Source organism: Trachemys scripta, chromosome 12 (assembly GCF_013100865.1).
Source record: "Trachemys scripta elegans isolate TJP31775 chromosome 12, CAS_Tse_1.0, whole genome shotgun sequence".
Lineage (NCBI taxonomy): Eukaryota > Metazoa > Chordata > Testudines > Emydidae > Trachemys > Trachemys scripta.
In genome coordinates this window covers 31,871,155-31,897,273 of record NC_048309.1, presented here as the reverse complement: position 1 = coordinate 31,897,273, position 26,119 = coordinate 31,871,155, and the positions used below count along the sequence as shown (strand labels likewise).

General features: G+C 43.2%; 1 protein-coding gene across 1 annotated transcript in view; it reads right to left on the bottom strand.

Moving 5' to 3' along the window:
- Positions 1 to 2,104: 2,104 nt before the first annotated feature.
- NFS1 (NFS1 cysteine desulfurase) overlaps positions 2,105 to 26,119 on the bottom strand; it is a 33,605-nt gene continuing 9,590 nt past the window's right edge. The window contains exons 6-13 of the mRNA XM_034786866.1: positions 24,684 to 24,777; positions 22,605 to 22,739; positions 16,713 to 16,870; positions 12,740 to 12,845; positions 11,270 to 11,351; positions 4,855 to 4,938; positions 4,629 to 4,718; positions 2,105 to 3,993 (exon numbers count right to left, since the gene is read on the bottom strand). Of these exons, the coding sequence (XP_034642757.1) occupies positions 3,930 to 3,993; positions 4,629 to 4,718; positions 4,855 to 4,938; positions 11,270 to 11,351; positions 12,740 to 12,845; positions 16,713 to 16,870; positions 22,605 to 22,739; positions 24,684 to 24,777 (813 nt within the window). The 3' untranslated portion in view covers positions 2,105 to 3,929. The remainder of the gene's footprint in view (positions 3,994 to 4,628; positions 4,719 to 4,854; positions 4,939 to 11,269; positions 11,352 to 12,739; positions 12,846 to 16,712; positions 16,871 to 22,604; positions 22,740 to 24,683; positions 24,778 to 26,119) is intronic.

Here is a 26,119-nt window from a genome sequence, read left to right as displayed (position 1 = left end):
ATCCCTTTTTCACTTGTATATTGCTTTTATTTATTTCTAATTGCTACCTTAACTTCACCACAAAAGCAGGACGGGCTTTTAACCAAACCTGTCTTCTTCCTTGATTTTGGGATAGTAGCTTTTTGGCCATCCCATACTCTCTTCTTCAGGGGTTCCCACTTTCATTTACATTTCTAAGATTTCCCTCCCAACCAATTATACTCAATTTTCATCAGTGTTAGGAAATTAACCCTTTTGACGCACCAAGTACATAACTTGCTAGGAGTGTATTTTATTTGGCCATGATCACTGGTCCCTAAGCACCCATCAGCTTCCAGTCCAGTGATGAATTCATCTTTATCAGTCATAATGATGTCCAAAACAATTAACAAAATTATTGCTCCTGATGTGAGGTAAATTACCATCTATAATTTTTAGAAACCCTAATGATGATTTACTAGTGGCTGCAAGAGAGCTTTAAGCATTTGTCTCCCAAACTGAAGTCCACACATTATAGACAGGTGCTTATGAAATAACTGATCCTGTTCTCTGGTTTGATTCAGGGATCTGTAACAGACCCCTGCCAGCACCCCCCATCTGGGCTTTGTTAATTAGTACATTGATCCATATGCATTCAAGAGTTTGTGGTTCTGAGTTATCAATAACTCAAACAGGTAACGGTGTCTAATGTAGAGTGCCATGCTCCCTACTTTTCCTAAACAGGTTATAACTAGTGATTTTAGCATTCTAAACATGCAAATCATCCCTCTAGATTTCAGTAATGCCAATTATATCAGATTTCTTCTTGCCAGTAAGAATTTCTAATTCTTCTTTCTTGGCACCCAGACACCTTAGCACTATAAGCAATTAATAGTTTTCCTTTTTTCACTTTGTCACATTGGTTCAATTTGTTCAGAATCCATGGAACGCTATTTGAGCGTGTACCTTTTTAGCATCCTCCCCCCGCCCCCCTTGTTAGTTTAATGCCTTCCTAGTTACTGCAGCTAGTCTCCAACTGAGCAAGTTAGCTCATCTACCTGTGAGATGCAGGCCAGCCCATTCAGCTACCCCCTCCCCCGCCAAATCTGACTGTAGCCCCATGCTCCACAAAACTTTCAGCTTCACCCCAGTTGAGCAGCCAATGGCTCACCTCCACTACTTTGTTTTCTTCCTTCTTTCACTTGTGTGACTGGAAGGATCACGATCATTTCTTTTTTCCCCCCATCTGGACTCATACATTGTCATTATTTGCAACAAGGTGGGTGATGTATTGTCTTTTAGTGGACCACCTTCAGGACCTGAAGAAGAGCTCTGTGTAAGTTCCAAAGCTTGTCTCTCTCAAACAGAAGTTGGTCCAAAAAAAGATAGTACTTTACCAATCTTGTCTCTCTAATATCATGGCTACAACAACACTGCAAACATTATTATTTAACACTTTGAAACATACATCCGTGAATGGAGGGTCTCTTGTTGCCCAAACCATTTCATGCAGTACTAAAGTCTCAATCTTCTTACTTCAGATGTTACTCACGTTCAAGTCGTCAGGGCTCTTTTCAAATGATCAAGGATCCAAACCATCTGGTATTAAATCAGAGCAGGTATATTAAGTTTGAAGAGTCTGTTTGACGTCTAATCAAACTCTAAGACATCTAGAAAGGAGACAGAGCTCACAAAAGCCTTTGACTAAGCTTTGGGAGTTTTATTATTCTAGATCCTTAATGGCAGAGTAGGTGGTGGTTTACTAACCTAAGTGTCTTTATAAGTCCTCCACCTGCATAATCTGTTCACAATATTGTATGTGGGCTATTTTATGTATGTAATTTTATTGGGAGTGGTACTGTTTCTGACTGAAAAATCTAAGGGCAAAGTACAGCACATATCCATTGTCTATACTATATGTAGAGCGGCACTTGTCACCAGAGAGTGACATTCATGGAACAAATGCAGATTATTCAGAGACTTGCAGGGAGTTTCCAAGAGGAGAAATCTGAGCACATCCCCTTCAGAATAGGCTTACTCTGTTTTAAGTTGTTCATCCAAAATTTTGGATCCCAAACACAGGCCTATAGAATAATTAACACCCCATTTTATATCGGGTTTCCTCCAAATGTATAACTGAAAACAATCAAGTTTAAATCTTATTTATATTTACAATGCAGGAAGCAGAACAATTTCAGAGAAATGTTTTTATAACATGCTGGGAAGTGTTACTACATGGTTACTCAGACCTATATGCACAAGATATATATTACAACTCTTTTGAAAGCCACTTATACATCAAGACTTTAAAATTTTTTGAAGTCATTACAAATTCCCATCCCAACAAAATTAGTATCTGCACTCATTATGAAAGGGCAAATCTATTCTCCTCAGTGCAACTGATACAACACAAGCCTTCCTGATCAGAGTTTGCAGGGCTCTGCAAGGCACGCCACCTTGCAAAGTGAGATTTAAGTTCTAGGAGACAGCATTCATGTTTGGGTTCATCCTCGAGGTAGCCAGGAGATGTCCCTCTGCTGCCCCCAACAGGAGATATGCATTGTCAGTAGGATGCCTAGGATCCAGTGGCTAGCACAGCATTCATCTGTGAACCAGCTACCTTCTGAGGAGTAGTCTGCATACAAAGCTGGGTAAGACAAGGGCGCTTCATAATGTAGGGTTAAATTCCCTATCTGAACAACTTAAAAGAAGGCAAGAAACCAAACACTGAAATTTAATTCATCTTAGCCAGACCCATTTTAATGGACATTTTTCCCAATGTCTAAATAGAATGGATGCTGTTCCCATGACCATCTCTAGTAACAAAAAGGGGTAAACCTGGAGTGTCAAGAACTCTCCTCAGAGCTCATCTATTCCTACCTCCTACCTACAGAACTGGTTTGGCAGACTAGACTATGGGGAAGGCAACAGGCCCCATAAAGAAATTAGGATGCTATTGCCCATAGTCATATTCTTGATGGGTAGTGGAGAAAGGTTCCGTCACCAAGAAAAGAGCAAACAGCATTTAAAGCATTTCCATGCATTAGAGCTGGTGTCTTTTCTGTCTCACCACTCCTACCAAACTAAAAGCTTCCAAGTCCACTGAAGCCAATGTATCCTGCTCCCTCTTCCCCCTCCCACCCCCAGAAATACATTCTATTACATACAACTTTTCCTTTCTTTACTTGCAAATAGACAGACTGCATGGAAAGAAACAACTGATACAGACAGCAAAGTGCATCATCCTATCCTAGATTCTGGAAAGGTGGAAGAATGCTTTGGGTTAACACACATTGGCCTGTATGAGGATCAGGAGAGAAACAAATGTAAGAAGGTAGAACTGCAAAAATCAAACTAAACCTAACTGGAAGAGGCAAAAATCTTTTGTTCAATTGGGAAAGCGGCTCTTTAACTGCAGATATGAATGAGCCTGGAACATACAATTAACACAAGTATACACAATTCTAGAACCATAAACTAAGATTTCTGTTTCCTTTAGAGGTGCCTTATATAAGTAGAACTATCTGAACACAGAAAGCAGGTTGCTGTTTGAGACTGATGTCACTGAATCAAATCAAAATCACTAGAGTAAGTGAAACAAGGCTCTTGGCAATAAAGCTTTACCACAAACAGAACTGCTGCAGCATGTGATATGCCAAGAAAGGCGAACCTCCTAACAGAGGGACTCTTCTGCAGCAAGAGAAATCAGGGTTAAAGGGCCCAGTTTCACTCTTGCATCAGAAAATGGAATTCCAAGGAAGCTAGGTCACAGTGCAAGTTATCTTGTGCGTAAATAAGTGTGCGAGATTCAGCTTCACCTCAGTTCTGGTTTCTTAGATTCTGTGTTTAGACCCCTACCACCAGACTGACTATGTAAAAAAGCAAATGCCACATGACTTTCCTCAGGAATGTACAGAAAATGCACTTTAATCCACATCCATCTAGTCCAAGGTTACAACTCAACTGCTTTCCTAGTGCTGGGTCCATTTAATACTTTTGAGGTCAACTCCATCCTGCACCATTTCCCACAGTGGACTGTAAATAGAAAAAAATTAGATGTCAGCTGGAATGCCAAGGATAATGGTATCACAAATAAGATGCTTCTGTATCTGTCCAAGGAATCTGATGAGCAGTAAAAAAAAATTTGCACTCCCCCACAGCCCAGGCTAACTCAGTGACTGGGATCTGTGGGAGCGACATCGGGTATCAATGGTGGCAGGATTATTTCCTATACATTCACTCTCCTCCCCTCACAGCTCCCACCCTCCTGCTCTTCCTCAGTCTCGATTTCCCCTGCTCTCTCCTGGCTCCAGGCCCTCGTGTCTCACCTCAGCAGTGGGAGAGATTATTATTTTGGCATAAGGGTTCCGTTCAAGTAATATTTCTTCTCTATTTTCTCTAGTGTCCTTCAGGTGATAGCAACCCACTTGGGTGCCAGAGGAGGCCCAGGATTAACCCTGGTATTTACCCAGAGAACTGGGAAAGTAACTTTTTGCATGGATTTTTACCCCCCCCCCCTTTTTTTTTTTTTTCTGTAAAACACTCCAATTCCCACAATTTTAAACATAAGAAAAAAAAACAGAAATCAAGGGCCTTACACATTCCACAAAAGCTTAGAGGAAATGTGCAGTAATTCATTGTCTTTTAAGCTCAGTAAGGAAATGGCTCACCTCATCTCCCTCAGCCTTTTGACATGCTGTATGCACTTCTGCACTGTGTAATCTACTTCTTCTTCTGTAGTGAAACGACCAATGCCAAACCTAAAACAAAACAAAGATGTACTGTGTAGGTGCTAACATAGTGCACACATGGGAAGGTAGAACAGGAGAACAGAGTCTGCTCTGAGTGTAGGAGAGGAAACAATTTGGAAAAGACAGCAAGGGTCATATCACTGACCTTATGGATGAGTGAGCCAAGTCTTCATCAGTCCCAATTGCTCGTAACACATAGGATGGCTCCAGAGAGGCAGATGTGCAAGCACTGAGGAAAAAGGGCGAGAAAAAATTGTGCCCTTTTTTCACATAGAGCTCTTATACTAATGACATTTAACATTCTGTACTATCAGTAATTTCTACTGAAGAATATCTGATTTCTAGACTCTAAGCATCACCATAGGTCTCCATGGCTCTTTACAAAACATATAATTACCCTAGGTCCCTGGGGAGAGAGTCAGTGAAAACAAGATGGTGCAGGAAACTAATTGGGAACTGTGGCAAGACCGGGGATTCCAGAAGCAGCAGAAGAGAAGGATGGGCAGAGGGGAAGCAGTAGCTGGGAACAAGGTTAGTGAGACAGCAGTTTGAGGAAAGAGAAGAGTGCAAATATGCATATGGAGACCTCCAAGTCTGACAAAGAAATCAGCTGGAGAGGACTGCAGTAGCACCACCAGGGAAGGAGGAAATGGCTCCTTCACAGGGAGAAATCTGGTTGCTAGTTAGTTCTGGCAGCAGGCAGTTCTCCACTCTGGCTCCCAGCCATAGAGATGACAAACCAGTATTCTGCCCTGTCAATAAAGGATGAGGAATCCCCCGCAAAAGTGAAGGAGGCCAAGGCTGCAAGGATCACAGCCACTACTCCCAAGAGGCATCGAAGGGTGGTGATGGTCAGTGATTGCCTTCTAAGGGGACAGAGGCATCCATCTGCTGGCCTGACCTGGCATCCCGGGAGGTGTGCTGCCTGCCAGGAGCCCGTACCGGAGACATTACAGAGGGATTGCTGAGGATCATCCGGCCCTCTGATTACTAACCTCAGCTGCTCATCCATGTGGGCACTAACAATACTGCCAGGTCTGACCCAGAGCAGATGCAGAGTGATTACAGGGAGGGAGGGTGAAGGACTTTGGGGCGCATATGGTGTTCTCATCTATCCTTCTGGTCAAGGGCAGGGGCCTGGGCAGAGACAGACATGTTCTGGAGGTAAATACATGGCTGAGCGGATGGTGTCACCAGGAAGGCTTCGGCTTCCTCAACCATAGGATCCTGATCTGAGAAGGACTGCTGAGCCCAGATGGAGTTCACCTATCCAGGAAGAGGAAGAGTATCTTCGGATAAAGACTGGCTAACCTGGTAGATGGGCTTTAAGCTAGATTCGACAGGGGCAGGAGAAAAAAGCCCATGGGCAAGTCCAGAACATGGAGATGTGGGTGAAGGGTTGGAATCTGGGGGAAACATGGACAATCGTAGAGGAGCAAAGGACAGATAAGAAGAGATACTGAGGAGAAATCTAATGAACATCTGAGAAGTCTGTATCCTAATGCAAGAACTATGGAGAATAAACTGCAATATAAATATAAACCAGAAATACTAGTGAATACTCACTATTACGACATAACTGGCAACAGAGACTTGGTGGGATAACTCCCATGACTGGAATGCTGGTATAGAAGGGTACAGCTTGTTCAGGAAGGACAGGCAGAGAAAAGGGGGAGATGGTGTTGCCTTGTATATCCAAGATATATATATATTTGCACTCAGTTGAGATAGAAGTGGGAGGCAGACCTGTTAAGTGCCTAGGTAAGGATAAAAGGCATAAAAAAACCAAGGGTGATGTCATTGTGTCTGTCTACAACAGACCACCAAACCAGGAAGAAGAGGTGGCTGAGGCTTTTTATAAAAAACTAACAAAATCATCCAAAACACAGGACTTGGTAGTGATGGTGGACCAGACATCGGTTGATGGTGGACCAGACATCGGTTGGGAAAATAGTGCAGCAGGGCACAGATCATCCAACAAGTTCATGGAATGCAATGGAGACCACCTTTTATTACAGAAGGTGGAGAAAGTGAGAAGGGGAGGGGCTATTCTCAATTTGATTCTGACAAATGAGGAGGAACTAGATGAGAATTTGAAGGTGAAAGGCAGCTTGGGTGAAAGTCATCAGGAAATGACACAGTTCATGATTCTAAGGAATGGTAGGAGAGAAAACAGCAGAATAAAAAGACAATGGACTTCAAGAAAGTAGACCAGCAAACTCAGAGAAGTGGTAGATAAGATTCCCTGGGAAGCAAGTCTAAGGGAAAAAGTTCAGGAGAGTTGTCAGTTTTTTAAAGAGACTTTAATAAGGGCACAAGAGCAAACTATCTCAATGGGTAGGAAAGATGGGAAGTGAGGTAAGAGTCACACAACAAGCAGAAAGTAGGTCAAATTACAAAAGGACAAATATAAAAATGCAATACAAGCATGTAGGGACAAAATTAGAAAGACCAAGGCACAAAACTATATTAAACTAGATTATAGAAAGGGTAACAAAGCATTTTACAAATAACTGAGAAGCAAGAGGAAGATCAAGGACAGGGTAGGCCTGTTACTCAATGAGGGGGAAAGACAACAACAGAAAATGCAGCAATGGCCAATGTTAAATGCCTTTTTTGTTTGTTTTTAAAAAACATAGCAGTGATTGGACCACTAATCTAGTGAACATCAGTGTAAATGGGGTAGGATCTGAGGCTAAAATAGGAAGAGAACAACTTAAGAATTACTTAGACAAGTTACAGTTCTTCAAGTCAGGAGGGCCTGATGAAATACATCCTAGAATACTTAAGGAACTGGCTGAAGAGACCTCCGAGACATTGGTGATCATCTTTGAGAACTTGTGGAGGATGAGAGAGATACCAGAGGACTGGAAGATGGCATTATATTTGCCCATCTATACAAAGGGGAATAAGGACAACCCGGGGAATTACAGACCAGTCATCTTAACATTGGTATCCGAAATGATAACTGATTATTTGGTCCAACAATCACTATGTAAGCACCTAGAGGAAAATAAAGTAACAACAGTCAACATGGATTTTTCAAGAACAAATCATGTCAAACCAACATATTGTCTTTCTTTGACACGGTTATAAGCCTTGTGGATAGGGTGGAAGCGTATACTTTAGTAAGACTTTTTGACCCAGCCTCACATGACCGTCTCAGAAACAAACTAGAGAAATACAGCCTAGATTAACCTATTATAAGGTGGGTGCATAACTGGCTGGAAAACCATACTCAGAGTAGATATCAATTAAGCTGGAAGGACATATTGAGTGGTGTCCTACACAAAACTGTTTTGAGTCCAGTTCTATTGAATATCTTCAACAGTACACTTGCCTGTGGACGATACCAATCTGGGATGGGTTACGAGTGCTTTGGAGGACAGGATTAGAATTCAGAATCTTGAAAAACTGGAGAAATGGTCTGAATTAAATAGGATGAAATTCAATATGGACAAATGCAAAGTACTCCACTTAGGAAGGAATAATCAATTACACAAATACAAAATTGGAAATGACTGCCTAGGAATGAGTACTGCAGAAAAGGATCTGGAGTTATAGTGGATCACAAACTAAATGAGTCAACAATGTAATACTGTTGCAAAGAAAGCAAATGTAATTCTGGGATGTATTACTAGGAGTGCTGTAAGCAAGAGGAGAACTAATTCTTCCACTCTGCTTGGCATTGATAAGGCCTCAACTGGAGAATTGTGTCCGGTTCTGGGGACCAGGAAAGATAGATATAGACAAAGTCCATAGAAAGTCCAGAGGAGAGAAACAAAAAATAATTAAAGGTCTAGAAAACATGACATATGAGGAAAGATTGAAAAAATTGGGTTTGTTTAGTCTGGAGAAGAGAAGATTAAGGGGGAAGAGAAGGGGGAGGGGAGGCATGATAAGTCTTTAAGAACAAGAAAGGGTATTATAAACAGGAGGGTGTTAAAGTGTTCTCCTTAACCACTTTGGAGAGGACAAGTAGTAATGAGCTTAAATTGCAGAAAGGGAGATTTTAGGTTAGATATTAGAAAAAACTTCCTCTCAGGATAGTTAAGCACTGGAACAAATTAACTAAGGAGGTTGCTGTATTTCTGTCATTGGAGGTTTCTAAGATCAGGTTAAATAAACACCTGTCAGGGATGGCCTCGATAATACTTAGCCCTGCCTCAGTGCAGGGGACTGGACTAGATGACCTCTTGAGGTCCCTTCCACTCCTATGATTCTATAACCCTGCCCTCCTTGTGTTAGGTCAGATGTTGCCAGCAGTGAGACACAGAAAGAGGCAGATGAAAAATGAAGATTTAGGAGAACAGAGGGGGAGTAGAAAAGGAAGAGCAGAAGAAGAATTCTTCAGAGCAGATCAGGACAGAGGATGGCAATGCACCAAGGGACACATTTCTATAAACCAAAGATCAAACATGGCTTTGAAAACCACCTTTTGACCCCTTAAGTACTAAGAGAATCTGAAAAGTGACAAATATAAAGGCCTGTGTAGTGGGGCGGCTGCCCCACTCCCTGAGAATTTAGGCTGCAGCAAACCAGTGGGCCTACACAGACGCACAGCCAATAAGAGAAGGGCTTATTGGGAGCTAATCAGAGCCCAAATTGGAGGCAGCCAATCAGGGCCAGGCTCTGCCCTATAAAAAGGCTGCTCACTGAGGGAGCAGGCAGTCTGTCCCAGGCCTTTGAGAAGGGAAGGTCTGTCTCCAGAGGTGGGAGACTAGCACCTGGGACAGCGCAGTGCTGGGCAGGCCCAGGGGAGCAGAAGGGAACTCCAACCTGGTGTCTCCCAGGCTACAGCCCCTGAGGGGAAGGGCCTAGCCGGTGCGAGGGGCTGAAGGGGAAGTAGCCCAGGGACGTGGACAGATGGAGGGAGAGAAGGAGGACAGGACGGCTGCCACTAAAGGGTCCCTGGGTTGGGACCCAGAGTAGTGGGTGGGCCTGGGTCTCCCCCTTGCCGTACACCTGGCTGATGGGAGTGGCCGTCTTGGGCTGCACCAACTCCCTGCCAGGGGGGTGACTTTGGGGGTGCAGTTGCTCACATTGGCTGGGGCGCAGAGGGACAGCTGATTGATCCCCCCCGGAAGGCGGTGAGGATAGACTAAGGGGCACTGCCGGAGGACAGTGGCTCGAAGAGGACGCCACGAGTTGGGAGCAATGCGGGTCCACATGCCAACCCGAAGGTGAGACGATGGACGGGACACCACCAGGAGGGGACGCTCCACTGGACTGAGCTAATTTCTGAGGATGACCAGCAGGGGGCGCTGGGTGGTGAGTCCTAACACCTTTACAGCCTGGAATCCTGAGTGAGACTATACTCAGCACTGCCGCAGCTTACATCACAAAGGACATCAAAAGTGGGTAAATATCATTACCCCCATTTTACAGAGGGGAAACCTGAGGCACAGAACATGCACAAAATCCAACATGTACAAAAGAAGCTATTTCTAAGTACTAACAAAGCAAAATCTAAGTACTGAAAAGGATTCTAATATAGTAAAAATGGTCCATGTCTGTTTAAAAATAAAAAGGGGGGGGGGGAGAACCCAAATCCACATGAAGTTTGTGGTCCTTCAAGGGCGGGAAGGACTCCTAGAGTTAGCCACAGTTAGATATTGTACAGGCAGCTCCTTGGCTAACCTGCAGCCCCTGGATACAGCCAACACACCTCTCCCTTAACCTGCAACACACCCAGCACGGGTAGAGCAGGGGTTCATGTGAACAAGTTCCCACGCTAATCACCTGCTCAGTAGTTTTGCAACATGCACAAATGGAAAGATGTGGACTAAGATGACAGCTCTAACTGCAGGGCCTCTTGACAGGGTTGTATTTAGTTTCAGATGGTTTTGGAAAGTCTCTTCCTTTCGAACTGCTCTGCTTATTAGAACCAACACATTTCTGGTTGATAAATTTGCAGCTCAGACCATTATCTTTGAAAAGCAAAGTAAAAATGGCACCTTTGTATTCTGCAGACTTGCTCTCCATGTGCATCAGATCTGCTGATGTTAATGATAAAAAGATTTTACTACTGTCAGCCCTGCAGAGTCAACAGAGCTCTGAGAAAGTGCACTGGATTCTCTTACAGCTTGTGCATCAAACACAGGAATTGTTAACTACTTTCCTTAGTGGGTTTGCATATGCACTCCTACAATCTACAAATGATGCTCACCATTATTCCTGTGAAATTCTACTGAAGGCCATGAGGTTACACAGACGCAACTGAGGACAGCATTTTGCTGGAGAATCATCATTACCAGAGGTGATGAGCATAAAAAAAAAAAAAAGTCCAGCTTGACTCTCAGATTCCAGGTGGAGTCTGCAAGGCTGGCAGTTAGAAAAATCCACTTTTACTTGTAAACTGAACAGATCTGATGTGGTGACCCAAGGAACCATTTTTAGAGAGTCCCATCTCAGAGTACAGCTGCATTTCAAACTTACGGAGCGAATAAAGGGCATGGAGGTGCCTACTCCCAGATGTGCGATTCCATCAGCAGACAGCATTCCCTCTCAAGAGTGCTTTAGCAAAAGCTTCCTTTTCTGCCCCAATTTTCCACACTTACCTTCCTGAAGACAGAGCCACGTCTTTCAGAGCCATCAGCAGACTCTCTCCTTCCACATACGCAAAAGATAAATTGATGCAGCCTGCATAGTTTAAAAAAAAGAGTGTCAGCTGAACTCCACGGAAAGTCCTAATCCACATCAAAGGGGGGCACCATTCTACTGTACCAGGTTGAGCCAAGTTCCACTGGGCTCCCTGCATGCAGACTCAGGTTCAAGGCGGGGCAGGCGGAGGTCAGAGGGCCTGTAGGACTGGCCATCAAGGCTGTGGAGTCCTGCAGGATTTCTCTTCCCTTGAGCTCTGCATAGTGACTGTCCTAATCCCTATTTCAGTCACTTAGTCTGAGTCCTGGAACAGGCTATAGACCAAAGGGAAGCAGGCCAAGGACTCTGCAGCTTACTGGAACTAAACCCCATCATTCCTGAAGTGCACTGACATACCTGCAGCAGCTGCTGGGTTTATATTAACTAGGAGTTTTTACTGAATTAATAACGAAAAAGTCTGTGCCCCCGGTTATTCATTCTGGTACTAAATCCAACACATACTTCAGCTTTGGCATTTAAACTTTTTTTTTGCCTCCAAATTTTCAAACTGTCTCAGTCTTTTATACTGATAGGGTGTAATTGCACAGGGGAAGCTGTTACAAGAGAACAGAATGCTTCCATAAAAGCATCAAGGACAACAAGATGTCTGGCAAAGCCAGAGGGATCACCAGAGCTAGTCTGACCTCTTGTAGATCACAGGCCACCAACACCACCCCCACACTAAACCCAACAACAAAAATGAGACCAAAGTATGCCCACCCATAGAAGCCTAGACTAGTATGTGCCACAGGCAGAGAACAGGAGGGACCGCGGTGCCCCAGTGCCAGGGCCCCTCCAAAGGAGAGCATTAAGTGAGATATACTCAGATAATCCTGACACGTGACCCGCACCCACACGTTGCAGAGGAAGGTGAAAAAAATCCAAGTGACTGCCAGTCTGACCAGGGACAAATTCCTTCCTGACCCCACATATAGCGATGAGTTAGACCCTGAGCATGTGAGCAAAAACCAGCCATCCAAGGACCTGAGAGACAGAACAGGGTCATGGCTTCACTAACCATTCACAAAGCAACCAGTCACCCCATCCCATATCGCCACCACTGCATCCAGACAACTAGCCAGATGTGTCTGTTAAAATGAGCAGCAGTGAAAGTTTCAACCTTTACTTTTAAGGTGCTATTATTAGGGCTGAGCATCAACACATCGTTGAGATGAGTGGGGCAGTTCGTAGCTCTCAGACATACAGCATGAGGCTGCCTGCAATCTCAGGAAGTCATCACCATATTGGTTCACATTAAGGGATCTTCTAGAACGTTTTCATCTCAACCAGAAGGGTTAAAAACTTTTATTTATAAAATAACAGAAAAAGCAGAGTTTGCAGGAAGGGGTGGATTCTGTAACAAGAGAAATATGAGATTCTGCTAATACCTGGATAGTGATGCTCTGGGTCTCCATTCATAACCACATCTGGAATTTCAGTCATTATTTTTGTAATGAGTCGGTCCGCCAATACAGAGATTCGCTTATAGTCATACTAACAAAAGAAAGAGAGAGATTGATCAGTCTAATAAATGGTTGATGGGTTCAACTCTCCCTCCTTTACCAACCACACACAATTACCACCCTGGACATGGACATCAGTACTTGGAGTTGGTTGGACTATGGCAAGACAGACATTAAAGACTTATTTTTTAAAAAGCCTCATCTCTGGTACCCTTTTAAAAATAACTCTGAGTTAGTAGTTTGGTATTTGCCAGCTCAGCCTGCTGCCCAAAACAAACCAAATTATAGGTTAAGAAAACTTTACCCATAAGAACTATCAAGTGAACTTTCATATAAACACAAAAAGTTTGAGTTTCAATATTAGCACTCTTTAGATAATGGTTAAAGTGATAAAGTAGTTTGCAGTGTGACAGAGCGCTCCTGTTTTGCTACGCTCAGAAATGCCCATTACATAACGGAGATGTCCGCCTCACTATGGCAACTAGGAGGCTATCCACACTGAATTATGTGCACCCAGTTCTCTTTCTGAAGAGACGCCTGCTGGATTCAGTAATAAGAGAATTGCTGATTGTCTAGATACTACAATATGACTGGAAGGACCAAGGCCCCCCAAGGCATATCCCCTGCAATTTCAGGAAACTGACCATGTGGGATATATGCAAAGATGATTTCCTCTGCCCTTCAACTTCACCATAATTAACTGTGACAGGATGGCAATGGCCCTTTAATAGAGAAGAGGCCAGTGCACTTGACACATCAGCTGCCTCCTAATTGGGTTTATGCACTGGCACCTGGGGCACACCAAGATTCAATTCAGGCAGGTGGGAGCTGCCATAGATATAGGCTATAGTGGTTCCTGGGAGAAGACTGAAGAGTAGCAGTGGGGTTTGCCTGCTGATCTTCCCCAAGTCAGAGAGCTGAAGCTGAGGGCCAGAGAGGGCTGAAGGCAGGGGAGCAGTGGGGGTTTACCTGTTTAGTCTCCATACTGGAGGGAGAGATAGCTGAGGGCCAGCAGGAGTGAGGGATGACCTCTCAACAGAGGGGCTCTGGGGGATCCCCCTGGGAAAATCAGGGCTGCAGTCCATCTGGAAGGGCTGGGGTGGCTGTCCTGGTAAAAGGGCAGAAGAGGCCCAGAGAAGAGCCTGGGTGTGATAGAAGATGCTGGAGAATGGTATCTGCTATGTTGATGGATTAGAGGATATGAGATACTTAGGACTACATGCCTAGAGGTGATAAATGGACTATGTTTGGGGACCTTTTTTATGGGCTATTTTGTACTATGCTTATAATAAACTTGCCCCAAACAGGGTATTAGTGAGTCAAGAAAATGTCCCATGGAGTTCTGGGGACTCTGAAGAAGAGAAACTGAGACAGGCACATCTATCATGCTGCAGCCTGCTGCAGGAGGGCGCTCTAGGCAGGGCTTTGTTATGATATCAATCCACCCAACATTTCTTACATGTGTTCCTCTGACAGAAAAGATTTTCCTCTGAGCAGCATGTGGGTAATCTAACAAGCTGTTGGTCAGGTAAAACAATTTGAAACTATTAAGTGTTTAATTTTTGAAAAGTATTCCTAGGTTTTTTTTTTTTTTTTTGGAACGTCTACCTTAAAAATGGCTTGGCACAGAAACTCCAAAATTAGTCTACCTTGTTGTCCTCACTGAGGACTGGGCCTTTTGATTATTTCTGGAAAATGTGACTGATTGTCAGTGCAATCTAAATTCTCTAACTCTGTAATCAGACAACCCTATTATAGACAGTTGTATACTATGGATTTTCCTTCCAGACCTTGGAGAATTTTACCGACTCTCTCCAGTTCTCTGGCAATGACTCACATAGGGTTTATAATCTCTGAAGAAGCAGATCCTTCCACCAGATGTGGATAGCATGAGCCGCCTATTGGTTATTTTGAACCAGAGATGTACACTGGGAGGAGGAAGGAGAACTCTGGTTCTGGCAAAGCCTATCCGCACCACAGGCAGACCTCTCAAGCACTCCACATTAGGTGGCTCCCTCTGCATTCAGGGCAGATGGCTTCTGCTGTTCTACTTCAATCACAAACTTTGCACTTGTTTGGCCCCTCTTCCTCTACCACCCGCCAATCCCTCCTATAAAGGAGCAGAGGGAGAGACCAAGTGGTGCAGAAGCTAACTGTTTTTGATGGAGCAGAGTGGAGTCTATATATGTCCCCCAGGGAGAGGAAGGAGTGGAGCAGGCCCTGAGCTGCCCTGCTCTTCACAGGCAGAACAAAGGATTGGGGACCACTCCACGCCCACCTCCCCTCTTGCGAAAATATCAGTTCAAGCTGCTCTTGGGTCTCTCCCCCAGAGGCCTCTCTCTGCTCCTTGAAATGGGGTGAACTAAAGTAGCAGCAGCTAGGAGCGTTCTGGATGCCAGAATGGCACCAGCAGCAACAAAGGAGCCAGCAAAGGCAGAGGCCAGGATACATTTCATTTCATTTAGTTGAGGACAGCATTACTTTGTGCCAGGAGGGGCAGTCTTAGCTTGTTGGGGAAAATCCCCTCCAGGGAGAAGGGCAAACGTTCCCCCGAGGGGCAAGGGCAGGGAGTAATTCCACACTTTGTCATTTGTCCCACATTTGGGTGGCTTGTGCTGTACATTGGCAGGCTTGAATATTGAGAGGTTTGACTGCAGGTTCTGGTAGGCACGCCCTGGGCATGTGGTGATTGCTCTTCCTAGTTCTGCAGAATGTATAATCAGAGCTGAGACTGCAGAACATACAAATTCTGCAGGAGTGTAGCCTCCAACAGAGCTTCCGTAGACTACAGAGCTTAGTCGATTCAAACTTTTTTATATGGTTTAGGCATTAGAATGGGACAGATGGCCACACTGTTAGCATGGCTTACACAAGCCAATATGACTTGATTCCCATACCAGGTTTTCTCGTGTTAACTTTGATTTGTAATAAGCTCAGATATTACATGCATTGTAAGAACTGAGACAGGCTGAGCAGACAGATGAGTACAGTAAACACACATACCCACTTGATATTTCACTAACTTGGGTATAAACAGTTTTGAGACTCATACCCCCTATCACCACCACACTGGCTGACAGATACCCCCACCCCGCCACCCATGGCCCCCCACTAGTTGATCTTCAATGCAACCAGGATTTTTCCAAGGGGCGAGATGAACAGAGTGGGGTGAATATTTGAGAGTGGAGTCGTATTTTAATGCAGACACGATAGGTAACGTTTTCAAAAGCACCCCAGTGACTTAGAAGCACAAGTCCCATTGACTTACAGTGAGGCTTAGACTCTTAACTGCCTATAGCACGTAATGGAATTTAGGTACATATGACAGGGTACAGTTATGTCTACTTTGTATTACTCTGTAATAAAATACTGAATTGTTTATGCACAAAGAGCCCCTTTTACTATCAGTGAAGGTATAAGGCACATAACTTCATGCATGGGGCACATTCACACTTCTTTGGGGATGCTGTGCTCACATACATATTGTCTAAAAATGTAAAAGGAAACAAGGTTCTTCCAGATTTTGGGGGGGGGAGGGGGTGTCTGCAAAACTGTTGCAGAAAACCAATAGATTGAAACCAGTCTAAAGCAGAAGTGGTTTCAAGATCACCTTCCAATCCCCCAGAAATGTCTGCAGGGAAGACTTCAAGGGGCTCACTCAAATCTACATCAGGAGAATCACTTTAATACTCAGTCTCAACAGTGAGAATCAGAATCCAGCCTGCCAATATTGCAGGTGTACATGCTGGAAAAGGACTTCTTTGGAGTGAATTTTGGTCCCATTAAAGGGGTCAATGGAAAGATTCATTACAGCCCATGCATAATGGGCAGGAAAGAATCTAAGAACATGTCATGTACTATTATATAGGAAAATGAGACAAAATTGATCTCCATATACCTCCATCTCTTGTTGAGACACTTCACACGCTGCCCCAAGGCCAACTGCTAAAGGTGTAGGCACAGTCCCAGATCGCATTCCTCTCTCCTGGCCTCCCCCACTCTGTAAGGGTTCCAACCTCACCCGGGGCCGACGGCGAATATAGATAGCACCAACCCCTTGAAAACAAACAAAGAAGCTGGGCATGTTCAGTTCATATATACTTTTGAAATTACCACAAAGGATACCAGCACTGAAAGAGACCACCTCCTTCTCCTTCAAGAACTGCTCATCTGGATCCCTGTCAGGGATCTGGGGGGAGGAGAGAGAGAAGCACCCACAGGTGCATGAACTCAGAATCTTCCAGAAACCAGTGTGCACTGAAGCTGTTCCTCCTCTGGACAACTGTCCCCTCCTTCATGGTTCTGAGTGTCTGAGAGAGAGAGAGGCCTCAACCTCTCCCCAGTTTGCTTTGGCAACAAAAGGTTCAGTGTGCTCAGAGCACAACATCCCCAGTGCTACCCTAATCATTTCCCCACTTTTGGATGTTACTGCCTGTATATGGTTAACTAGAAGTATTTTGTTGCCCATGCTGTTGTGGGCACAGTCTGCTTCGGCTGCTTTCCCAAAAGTGGTCTTGCTAGACTGATTTTTGTGTGTAGATATTCTTACTTCCTTAGCTCCATCATCCAATCCTTTCCGTCCCAAGGCAGAACTCTCTGACTCTGCAGGCCAGGAATCTTTCCAGAGGGTCTCTCACTTTCTGTTTCTGGGGGCAGTTCATCAGATGAGCTGCGCTTCAAGGAGCTAATTTGACAGTTTTGAAAGACACTTTTGCACCTCAAGCCACCCTTCCCTCGTTGAATCAACTTCTAGTCTCACACAGGGGAGACTGGTGCATTTCCCACCATTGTGTTTCCATGGCACCAAACATTGCCACCAAAAGCACAGCGGTAGTGACAATTTTTCCTCAGAGGCAGTGGCATACACATCTGCCATCTAATTGGTTCTATCTGTTTATTGAAAATATTTGTCCAGCCGACAATGCTGTAGTGTTTGAACACCTTACAATCTTTAACATATTTACCTTTCAAACACCCTGCGAGGTGGGGCAGTGTTATCTGCATTTTACAGATGAGGAGCTACGCACATAGAGGTTAACTCCCCTGCCCAAGGTCAATTATTATCTCACCTACCTTGTGTTTCTATCTTTTATTGCACCGACATCTGTTGGTGAGAGAGACAAGCTTTCAAGCTACACAGAACTGAAGAAGTTGGTCCAATAAAAGATATTACCTCATCCCCTTTGTCTTGCTAATATCCTGGGACTGACAGCTACAACAACTCTGTGTTGCTTGACGTTACACAGGAAGGCCATTGCCGAGCAAGGAACAGAATCTATGTGCCTTCCACCCCTAATCTAGTACCCTATGCACTGGCCCAAGCTTTTTCTGAATAGACCACATTTGCCCCACGGTGTGTCTTCAGTCCTCAGGAAAGCGTGCTCATCAAAAGGCAATGTCTTGGCAGACTTCTTGAGCAGAGTTTACAATCAACAGAATGAGTGGCCCCTCAAAGATTCAACTTTTCATCACCCATTCCAAGGGTGATGGGCAAGCCACACCTAGATCTCAATGCCACCAAGAAAGCATCAGGTGTCTCCAGTTCTGCTGTAGGGACAGGACCCAGTATCACCAGTCACTTTTTCTTCTGGACTGGGGTCAAGAGTCCTATGTACATTTACAGAGTTAGGCAGGATGGGTCCAGGATGCTGCTGGTAGCCTTGGTAGTTTTCGTTTTCTGACCCTCCTGGGACTGCGGTAAGAATCACAAGCCCTGGACCCCAATCAATCAGGTCTCTTCTCTCCGGATTGGTGATATTCTCCACCCAAATCTAAATGCTCTCTGACTAACAGCTTGGCTTCTGGATTTCTGGGATCACTATAATAGTCTGCTAGTGTTTAAAAGATGCTATTGGAAAGCAGGAAGCCTTTAGACCACACAGACCTACTCACTAATAAAGAGGAAGACATTCTCTATCTGGGCAACTCATGAGGGAGCAGATCTGATATGGTCCTCCATCGCTTTTGTCTTGGAGTGTACTTGAAGAAAATTCAGACTGTTTGAAGTATATGTGGCTACATCTCATCTCTCTTCCCCCACCCATCCAAAGGCACAAATTGACAATCTTCATTCCCCTTACAATACCCAAATTTCTGAAAGGCTTCCCCCATATATTTCCTCCAGCACACAAACAACCTCTGCTATGGGATCAGCATCTTGTTCTCATAAAGCTTGTGGGACTGTTGTACAAATATTTTTAAAACTGTTGTCTGTACCATCTCTCTGAAGACAGCATTCCTCATAACACCAGCCAGAGCTATCGAGATACAGATTTGATGGCAGATCCTCCCTACATCACATTGCATAAGGATAAAATAGTCCTGCACTCTAACCCCAAATTCCCATCTAAAATGGTCTCTGGTTTCTGTTCAAACAGGCTATTAGCCCATCTGAATTTTTCCTCAAGCTTTTCATTCATACCCAGGGAGGTCAGGCTCCACCCTGTAGCCATCCAGAGGCTCAAATTATACATTAGAAGCAAGAGGAAGACTAAGGACAAGGTAGGTCCATTGCTCAATGAGGGGGGAAATGGCAGATGTGCTAAATGTCATTTTTGTTTCAGTTTTCCCCAAAAAGGTTAGTAGCGATTGGACATCTAATGTAGTGAATGCCAGTGAAAGAGAGGCAGGATCAGAGGCTAAAATAGGGAAAGAACAAGTTAAAAATTACTGACAAGTTAGATGTCTTCAAGTCACTAGGGCCTGATGAAATCCATCCTAGAATACTCAAGGAGCTGCCTGAGGAGATACCTGAGCCATTGGCGATTCTCTTCAAAAAGTCATGGAAGATGGAAGAGATTCCAGAGGACTAGAAAAGGGCAAATAAAGTGCCCATCTATAAAAAGGGGAATAAGGACAACCCGGGGAATTACAGACCAGTCAGCTTATCTTCTGTACCTGGCAAGATTATGGAGCAAATAATTAAGCAATCAATTTGCAAACACCTAGAAGATAATAAGGTGATAAGTAACAGTCAGCATGGATTTGTCAAAAACAAACTGTGTTAAAGCAACCTAATAGCTTTCTTTGATGGGTTAACAAGCTTTGTGGATGGGGGGGAAGAAGCGGTAGATGTGATATATTTTGACTTTAAGGCTTTTGATACTGTCTCACATGACCTTCTCATAAACAAACTAGGGAAATACAACATAGATGGAGCTACTATAAGGTGGGTTCATAACTTGTTGAAAAACCGTTCCCAGAGGTTCACAATCTACCCGGAAGGGCATATTGAATGGGGTCCTGCAGGGCTCAGTTCTGGGTCTGATTCTGTTCAATATCTTAATCAATGATTTAGATAATGGCATAGAGTGTACACCTATAAAGTTGGCGGACGATACCAAGCTGGGAGGGGTTGCAAGTGCTTTGGAGGATACAATTAATATTCAAAATGATCTGGACAAACTGGAGAAATGGTCTGACGTAAATAGGATCAAGTTCAATAAGGACAAATGCAAAGTACTCCACGTAGGAAGGAACAATCAGTTGCACACATACAAAATGAGAAATGACTGCCTAGAAAGGAGTACTGCAGAAAGGGATTGGGGGTCATAGTGGACCACAAACTAAATATGAGTCAACAGTGTAACACTGTAGCAAAAAAAGCAAACATTCTGGGATGTATTAGCAGGCATCTTGTAAGCAAGACACGAGAAGGAATTCTGCTCTACTCTGCGTTGATTAGGTCTCAATGGGAGTATTGTGTCAGTTCTGGGCGCCACATTTCAGGAAAAATATGGACAAATTGGAGAAAGTCCAGAGAAGAGCAACAAAAATGATTAAAGGTCTTGAAAACATGATCTATGGGGGAAGACTGAAAAAATTGGGTTTGTTTAGTCTGGAAAAGAGAAGACTGGGGGGCACGATAACAGTCTTCAAGTACATAAAAGATTGTTACAAGGAGGTCTGAGGAAAAATTGTTCTTCTTAACCTCTGCTTCTTTCCTATCCTCAATAGGGTTAAATTGCAGCAAGAGCAGTTAAGATTGGACATTAGGAAAAACTTCCTAACTGTCAGGGTGGTTAAGCACTGGAATAAATTGCCTAGGGAAGTTGTGGAATTTCCATCATTGGGGATTTTGAAGAGCAAGTTAGACGAACACCTGTCCGGGATGGTCTAGATAATACTTAGTCCTGCCATGATTGCAGGGGACTGGACTAAGTAACCTCTCGAGGTCCCTTCCTGTTCTACAATTGCATCGTCTCCATTCCTGGACTATGCAAGGCCAGTATTTAGCGTTCTACACGCACTTATACACAGCTTTACTCCTTTAAATTTGCCTTCTAGACTGCTCTCCTGAATTGGGTGTTCCATGCTGTAATCACTTTTCACCAATGCTCCTCAGCTTCACCTTCTGGAGGGTCAATACAGCTTGTTCCACTCCAAAGAGTGGGGATCCACATGGACAATTGCCAAATGAGAAAAATTAAACACACGGTTCTCAGAGATGATCACCTTCTACACTCCCTCCCTATTTCAAGGATTTGAGTTAAGGATTTCTAAATCAGTGGAAGGAATGGCATACTTGTGTTCTCTTGGATTGCTGACACTGGCCCTATCACATTGTGGCTTTACAGCAACACTGTCAACATCAGAGCTACTTCACACCTATCTAAAGTCTCCTTCTAAGTCACTCAAGTGGGGCCACTGGCTGCAAACCTAAATTTGTGTGTCTGACCTTCTCCCCCAAATCCATTCACCCCCTAAAATCCTTCTCCCCCAAATCCATTCACCCCCTGATGGCGGCAGGGATCCAGTCCCAGCGGCGTGGGGGAGAAGTAGTAAGGTGTTCAGAAATAGTGCACGTATTAGTGGAGGAAGCTGTGGAATAAGCAACAAAATATTTCCTGTGAAACAAGAGGAGGGGTAGAACCTGAACCAGATCCCTCCCAGGGCAACAGTGATGGAGCAAAGCACTTTGAGTCTCCAGGGGGCTCCAGTTACCTTAGAGCTCTCAGTCAACACAACACAGCCCTGTCTGGACCTTTACCTCATGTGGAACATGAGCAGCTAACACTACATGAGCCTTGCAGCCTGTCCACATGCTTGATGGTGGGCAGGCACAATCCAGATGCCCACTGCAGGTTTGGCAGCACAGCCTGAATGGGCCCTTCATGACATTTCTGTCAGAGGAATTCACTTTCTACAGCCCAAGTAATGCAAAGATCACTAGAACAGTAGGGTTGGAGAAAACTGTTTCTGCTTTGTTTTATGTTGGGCACTTCGTGTTTAGTTAGTTCCACTGTTTAACCTGTATATTCGGACAGCCTCCCATTTATGGGAGGGGAGAGAAACATTTTAATAAATAGGAAAATATGATTGTCAGAGCACAAGAACTGACAGACTATGGGAAAGGTGTAGCACCGAACTTTTAATTCTGTCTAGCTGTTGAGTGAGTCACTACTATCAGCTAAAAGAGCACTCTGAAGAGGTACTGTGCACTGATGGAACCTGTTTGCTTCCCAACAGCAGAAAGAGAGTATGGATTAAGGCTGTGGCAGAAAGGAGACACACAGGCCTTAGCACACATGTGCTCTGTCAGAGACTTCATGCTAGTCACAGGGCCCTTTGGAAAATTTTGCCTCTTTTTCATTTAAAAAAATACTAGACTATATCATCCAAGTATGCTATGATTGGTTAAATGATTACTGATAAACTCTATTCATTCAAGAAGAGTATGACGGGTTTATAAGTTATCTGAACAATTCACAGAATGCATGCTGAAACAAAGTGACCCCAAGACAAGCTTGGAAACATCAATCCCTTAGAAAAACAATCAATCAATCAATACCTTTTGGACCATAGATTTTATGGCCACTGATGCTCATTAGATCAATTTTCATATCATTGACATCCATAGGGATTTTACCAACTGCCTGTGCAGCATCGGTGTGGAAGAAAACCTTACGAGAGCTGCAGATCTGACCTGGGATAAGAACACCACAACAGCAAAAAACAAGACAGTTAGTTACTTATCTCATTAAATGCATTAACGTACCTGAAAAGTGTCACCTTGCAGGGAGCAGGAGCAGTTTTGTGGGGAAAAGGGAGAAGAAAGGAGTATTCTTAGGTTGTTCTAATTTTTTAGTCAGTTGTCTATGGACTGTTTTGCAGCTATTCCAGCGGACACCCAAGCTTAGTTGTACACGGCTCGAGGCTAGAACTAGCTGAAATTTAGAGGCAACAGAAAGGCTACAAGTTGCTTCCTTATCATAGAAGTTAGAGACAAAAATGTCATCTTGTCAAATGCAGGACTGTCCCCTATGGAACTACAGTGCATGGCTGAGTTTATTCTTTTGTCTTAAGCGATGAGGGCTTCTATCACTTCCCTTGGAAAAGTCTACTCACAACCTGGCAGATCTGCCTTTAGAAGTTCTCCTGGTAGTCCACCTAGATTTTTCCACTTCTCAATTCCCTTTTATCTTAAGAATATCCCATTCATCAGGCTAATATAATTTCTCTCCTTCATTGGTGTTCATACTCATCAAGTATCTGTATGCTTATGATCCATTCCCCACTGTGTTGTCACTTAGCCACCTTCTGCAAATTTAGCTTTTAATCTTTACTCAAAAAACAGAAGCAATACTCTCAGTTCCCACCTCACTGTGGTTGCTCTTCTCTGAACTTTCTTCAGACTCACAGTAATTTTCTGGTGCCCAGAAGTGAGCAATATTCCAATTGTAGCTGCACCATATCCGCAGAGAGAGAAACTATTACCACCCTATGACATGATGGGCCTCCGGGCAGAGTGACCAACAGTGATCTTTTTTTCTTGCCAGATCAGTGTAAACTCTCATTTGATCCGCAGCTGACTCATTTCTAGGTCTCATTTTGCACGACTGTTCCCTAGAATTCTCCAACACACAATGTGTGTGTATTTCAGATTATTGTGAACAAGTAGTAATTTTGGCTGCCAATAGCAAAGCTTTGCTTTAAATTGCAAAAGCCAGGTAGGAGCAGAAAACAGTGCACCTCACTCTCATTATAAGGCTACGTGACTGTAACAACTCCCCATTAAAAATATCAGAGGCAGTTTTAGTTTACATTTTTAAGCGATTTAAGAACATAGTTTGAGACAGCAAAACCATCATCAAAACAGTCTCAGACAAGACAGGCCAATGGATTGCTTCTGATCCTTCAAAACAATGTAGCTTCCTTAGGGCCCAGTTTCATTACACCTGATATTACACCAATATGCCTTTTTAGTACTATTAGCCAAAATATATTTCATATACATACTGCACGTTATTGATATGTATTACACATCAGATCAACATTATATAATCTTAACTTTAAGTTGTATTATGCTCACTCACATCAAGAGATCCCCCCAACACCCTGCAAAGTTAAATATAACATCTGGCATTAGTGAATATAAACCCTATCAAAATCAAGATACATGAGTGTTCTATCCTGGTACTAAGTTGGGAGTGCCTTCATGGCCCAAGTGGTTTGGAATACTGTGTTCAAAAGCAAGAGATAAAGGATACACTGGTACCAAAAAAAGAAGCTAAAAGCTAATTGATTGGTGAATTTTAGCCTTGGGTGACATACAGAGTGGTTTTAACTTGTAAACAAGTAACTATAAATACAGCTAGCTTGTGGGGCATATTTTGGGGAGCATACCTTCTATATAAGGTCATTTGGCATGCTGTGAGAAACAGCTTCCCAGAATGATTGGTAATGTAGTGACTCTTTTTCCTGTACTGTCAGCCAATTTTATTGCTAAAACTGGGTAAGTTTGGTTATTTGGTCTCCTGAACATTTTTCATAATGAACCACATGTGTAGTAGTATATACAAAGCAGAGGATACCGTTTTTCAAGTCAGAGTTATTTATATTAGGTTGCTGGAAGACACTGCCTACTTACCAATGTCACTAATTGGCTGCTTTACACCTATTTCATTGTTCACAGTCATTATGGACACCAAGCTTGTGTCTGGTTGGAGCGCATCCTCCAGTTCCTGGTGAAAACATTGAAAAGACACAGATGTAGTGCCCAACGTAACTAAAAGTACAAGCAAAAGCCGCCTACAGTTTAGTGTTGGGATGCTGTTAAAATTGACTAAAACCCAAGGCCTAAAAACCAGAACATCTAAAATATTTAACAGGAAAAACACTGATATGATTTGGCTATCCAAAAGTACCAAGTTTTTGGACTTTGAGTAAAATAAAAACCCTGACAAATTTGTGTTTACAGTAGATAAGAAATGTTGATATTGAACTAAAGAATCACATAGTGTACTTTCTGAAATTCCCCTTTTAACAGATTAAGAGGGAGGATAATATACTATGATAAACACATACTGATCTAACATTGAAATGAAGGATCGCTAATAATAAAATAAGATTAATTGTTAGCTATATATTTAATAAATTGTAATTATGGATATAGAGGAAGTATTAGACAAGGCAATACACAGGCCAAGGCTTTGCCTGGCACGAGGGTATTTTTTGTTAATTTCTCTTTTATATAATTTGCTGATTTGTTTAAAATGATACTGTTGGCAAGATAAGTAATGTATCATGCTGGAAGAAGTAAGTAAGAGGTACGAACATGCACTGATAAACACAAACTCCCTTTTTCTGGGACCGAGGGCAACATGATCCCAAAACTGCAAATTCAGCAAGAAAATTATAGACATTAGGTGATTAATGCTTGGACATGAATATGTATGGGTTATGTACAATTCAATGGATATGTGTTGAATGCAGACTGGAGGAAAATTATGTAATGGAGCATGTGAAAACGTATCAGAATACATGTAAAAATGAACCCAAGGCTGGAGAAACGCCATATCAGAAACTAATGAACAAAACTGAAGGACCAGACCAAGAGATCAGGGGAGGTGATGACCACCCTGGAAGGAGGGACTTTTTGGTGCCCCAAAATGTGCAACTTTGGCCCATTTAACTATTCCATGTATATCCAGACACAATAAGTATTGACAATAATTCTGTCTGAAATTGTATTAAAATAAAGGCAAAACTAATAAAGCCTCAATTGGGTGGATGTGTGACTCCGTTTCCCATCGTACAGACCCAACACTTAGCTTCAGTGTTGATAGCAAAATTACATTCGGTTAAGAAAAAGTTCCTGTAGTTCTTTGGAACTACAAATGAAAATTATGGAAGTGTTGGAATAAATCCTGATTCAATTTACTGACAGACGTTCTAAAAGGAGATAGAGCAGGCTCAGGCATAACACCACCAATCACCAACCAGCACATCTATCAGTTAAAAAAGACCCCATTTTCACAATTAGCAGTAATACTAGTTATACATAAATAAAAGCAGCATGACGGT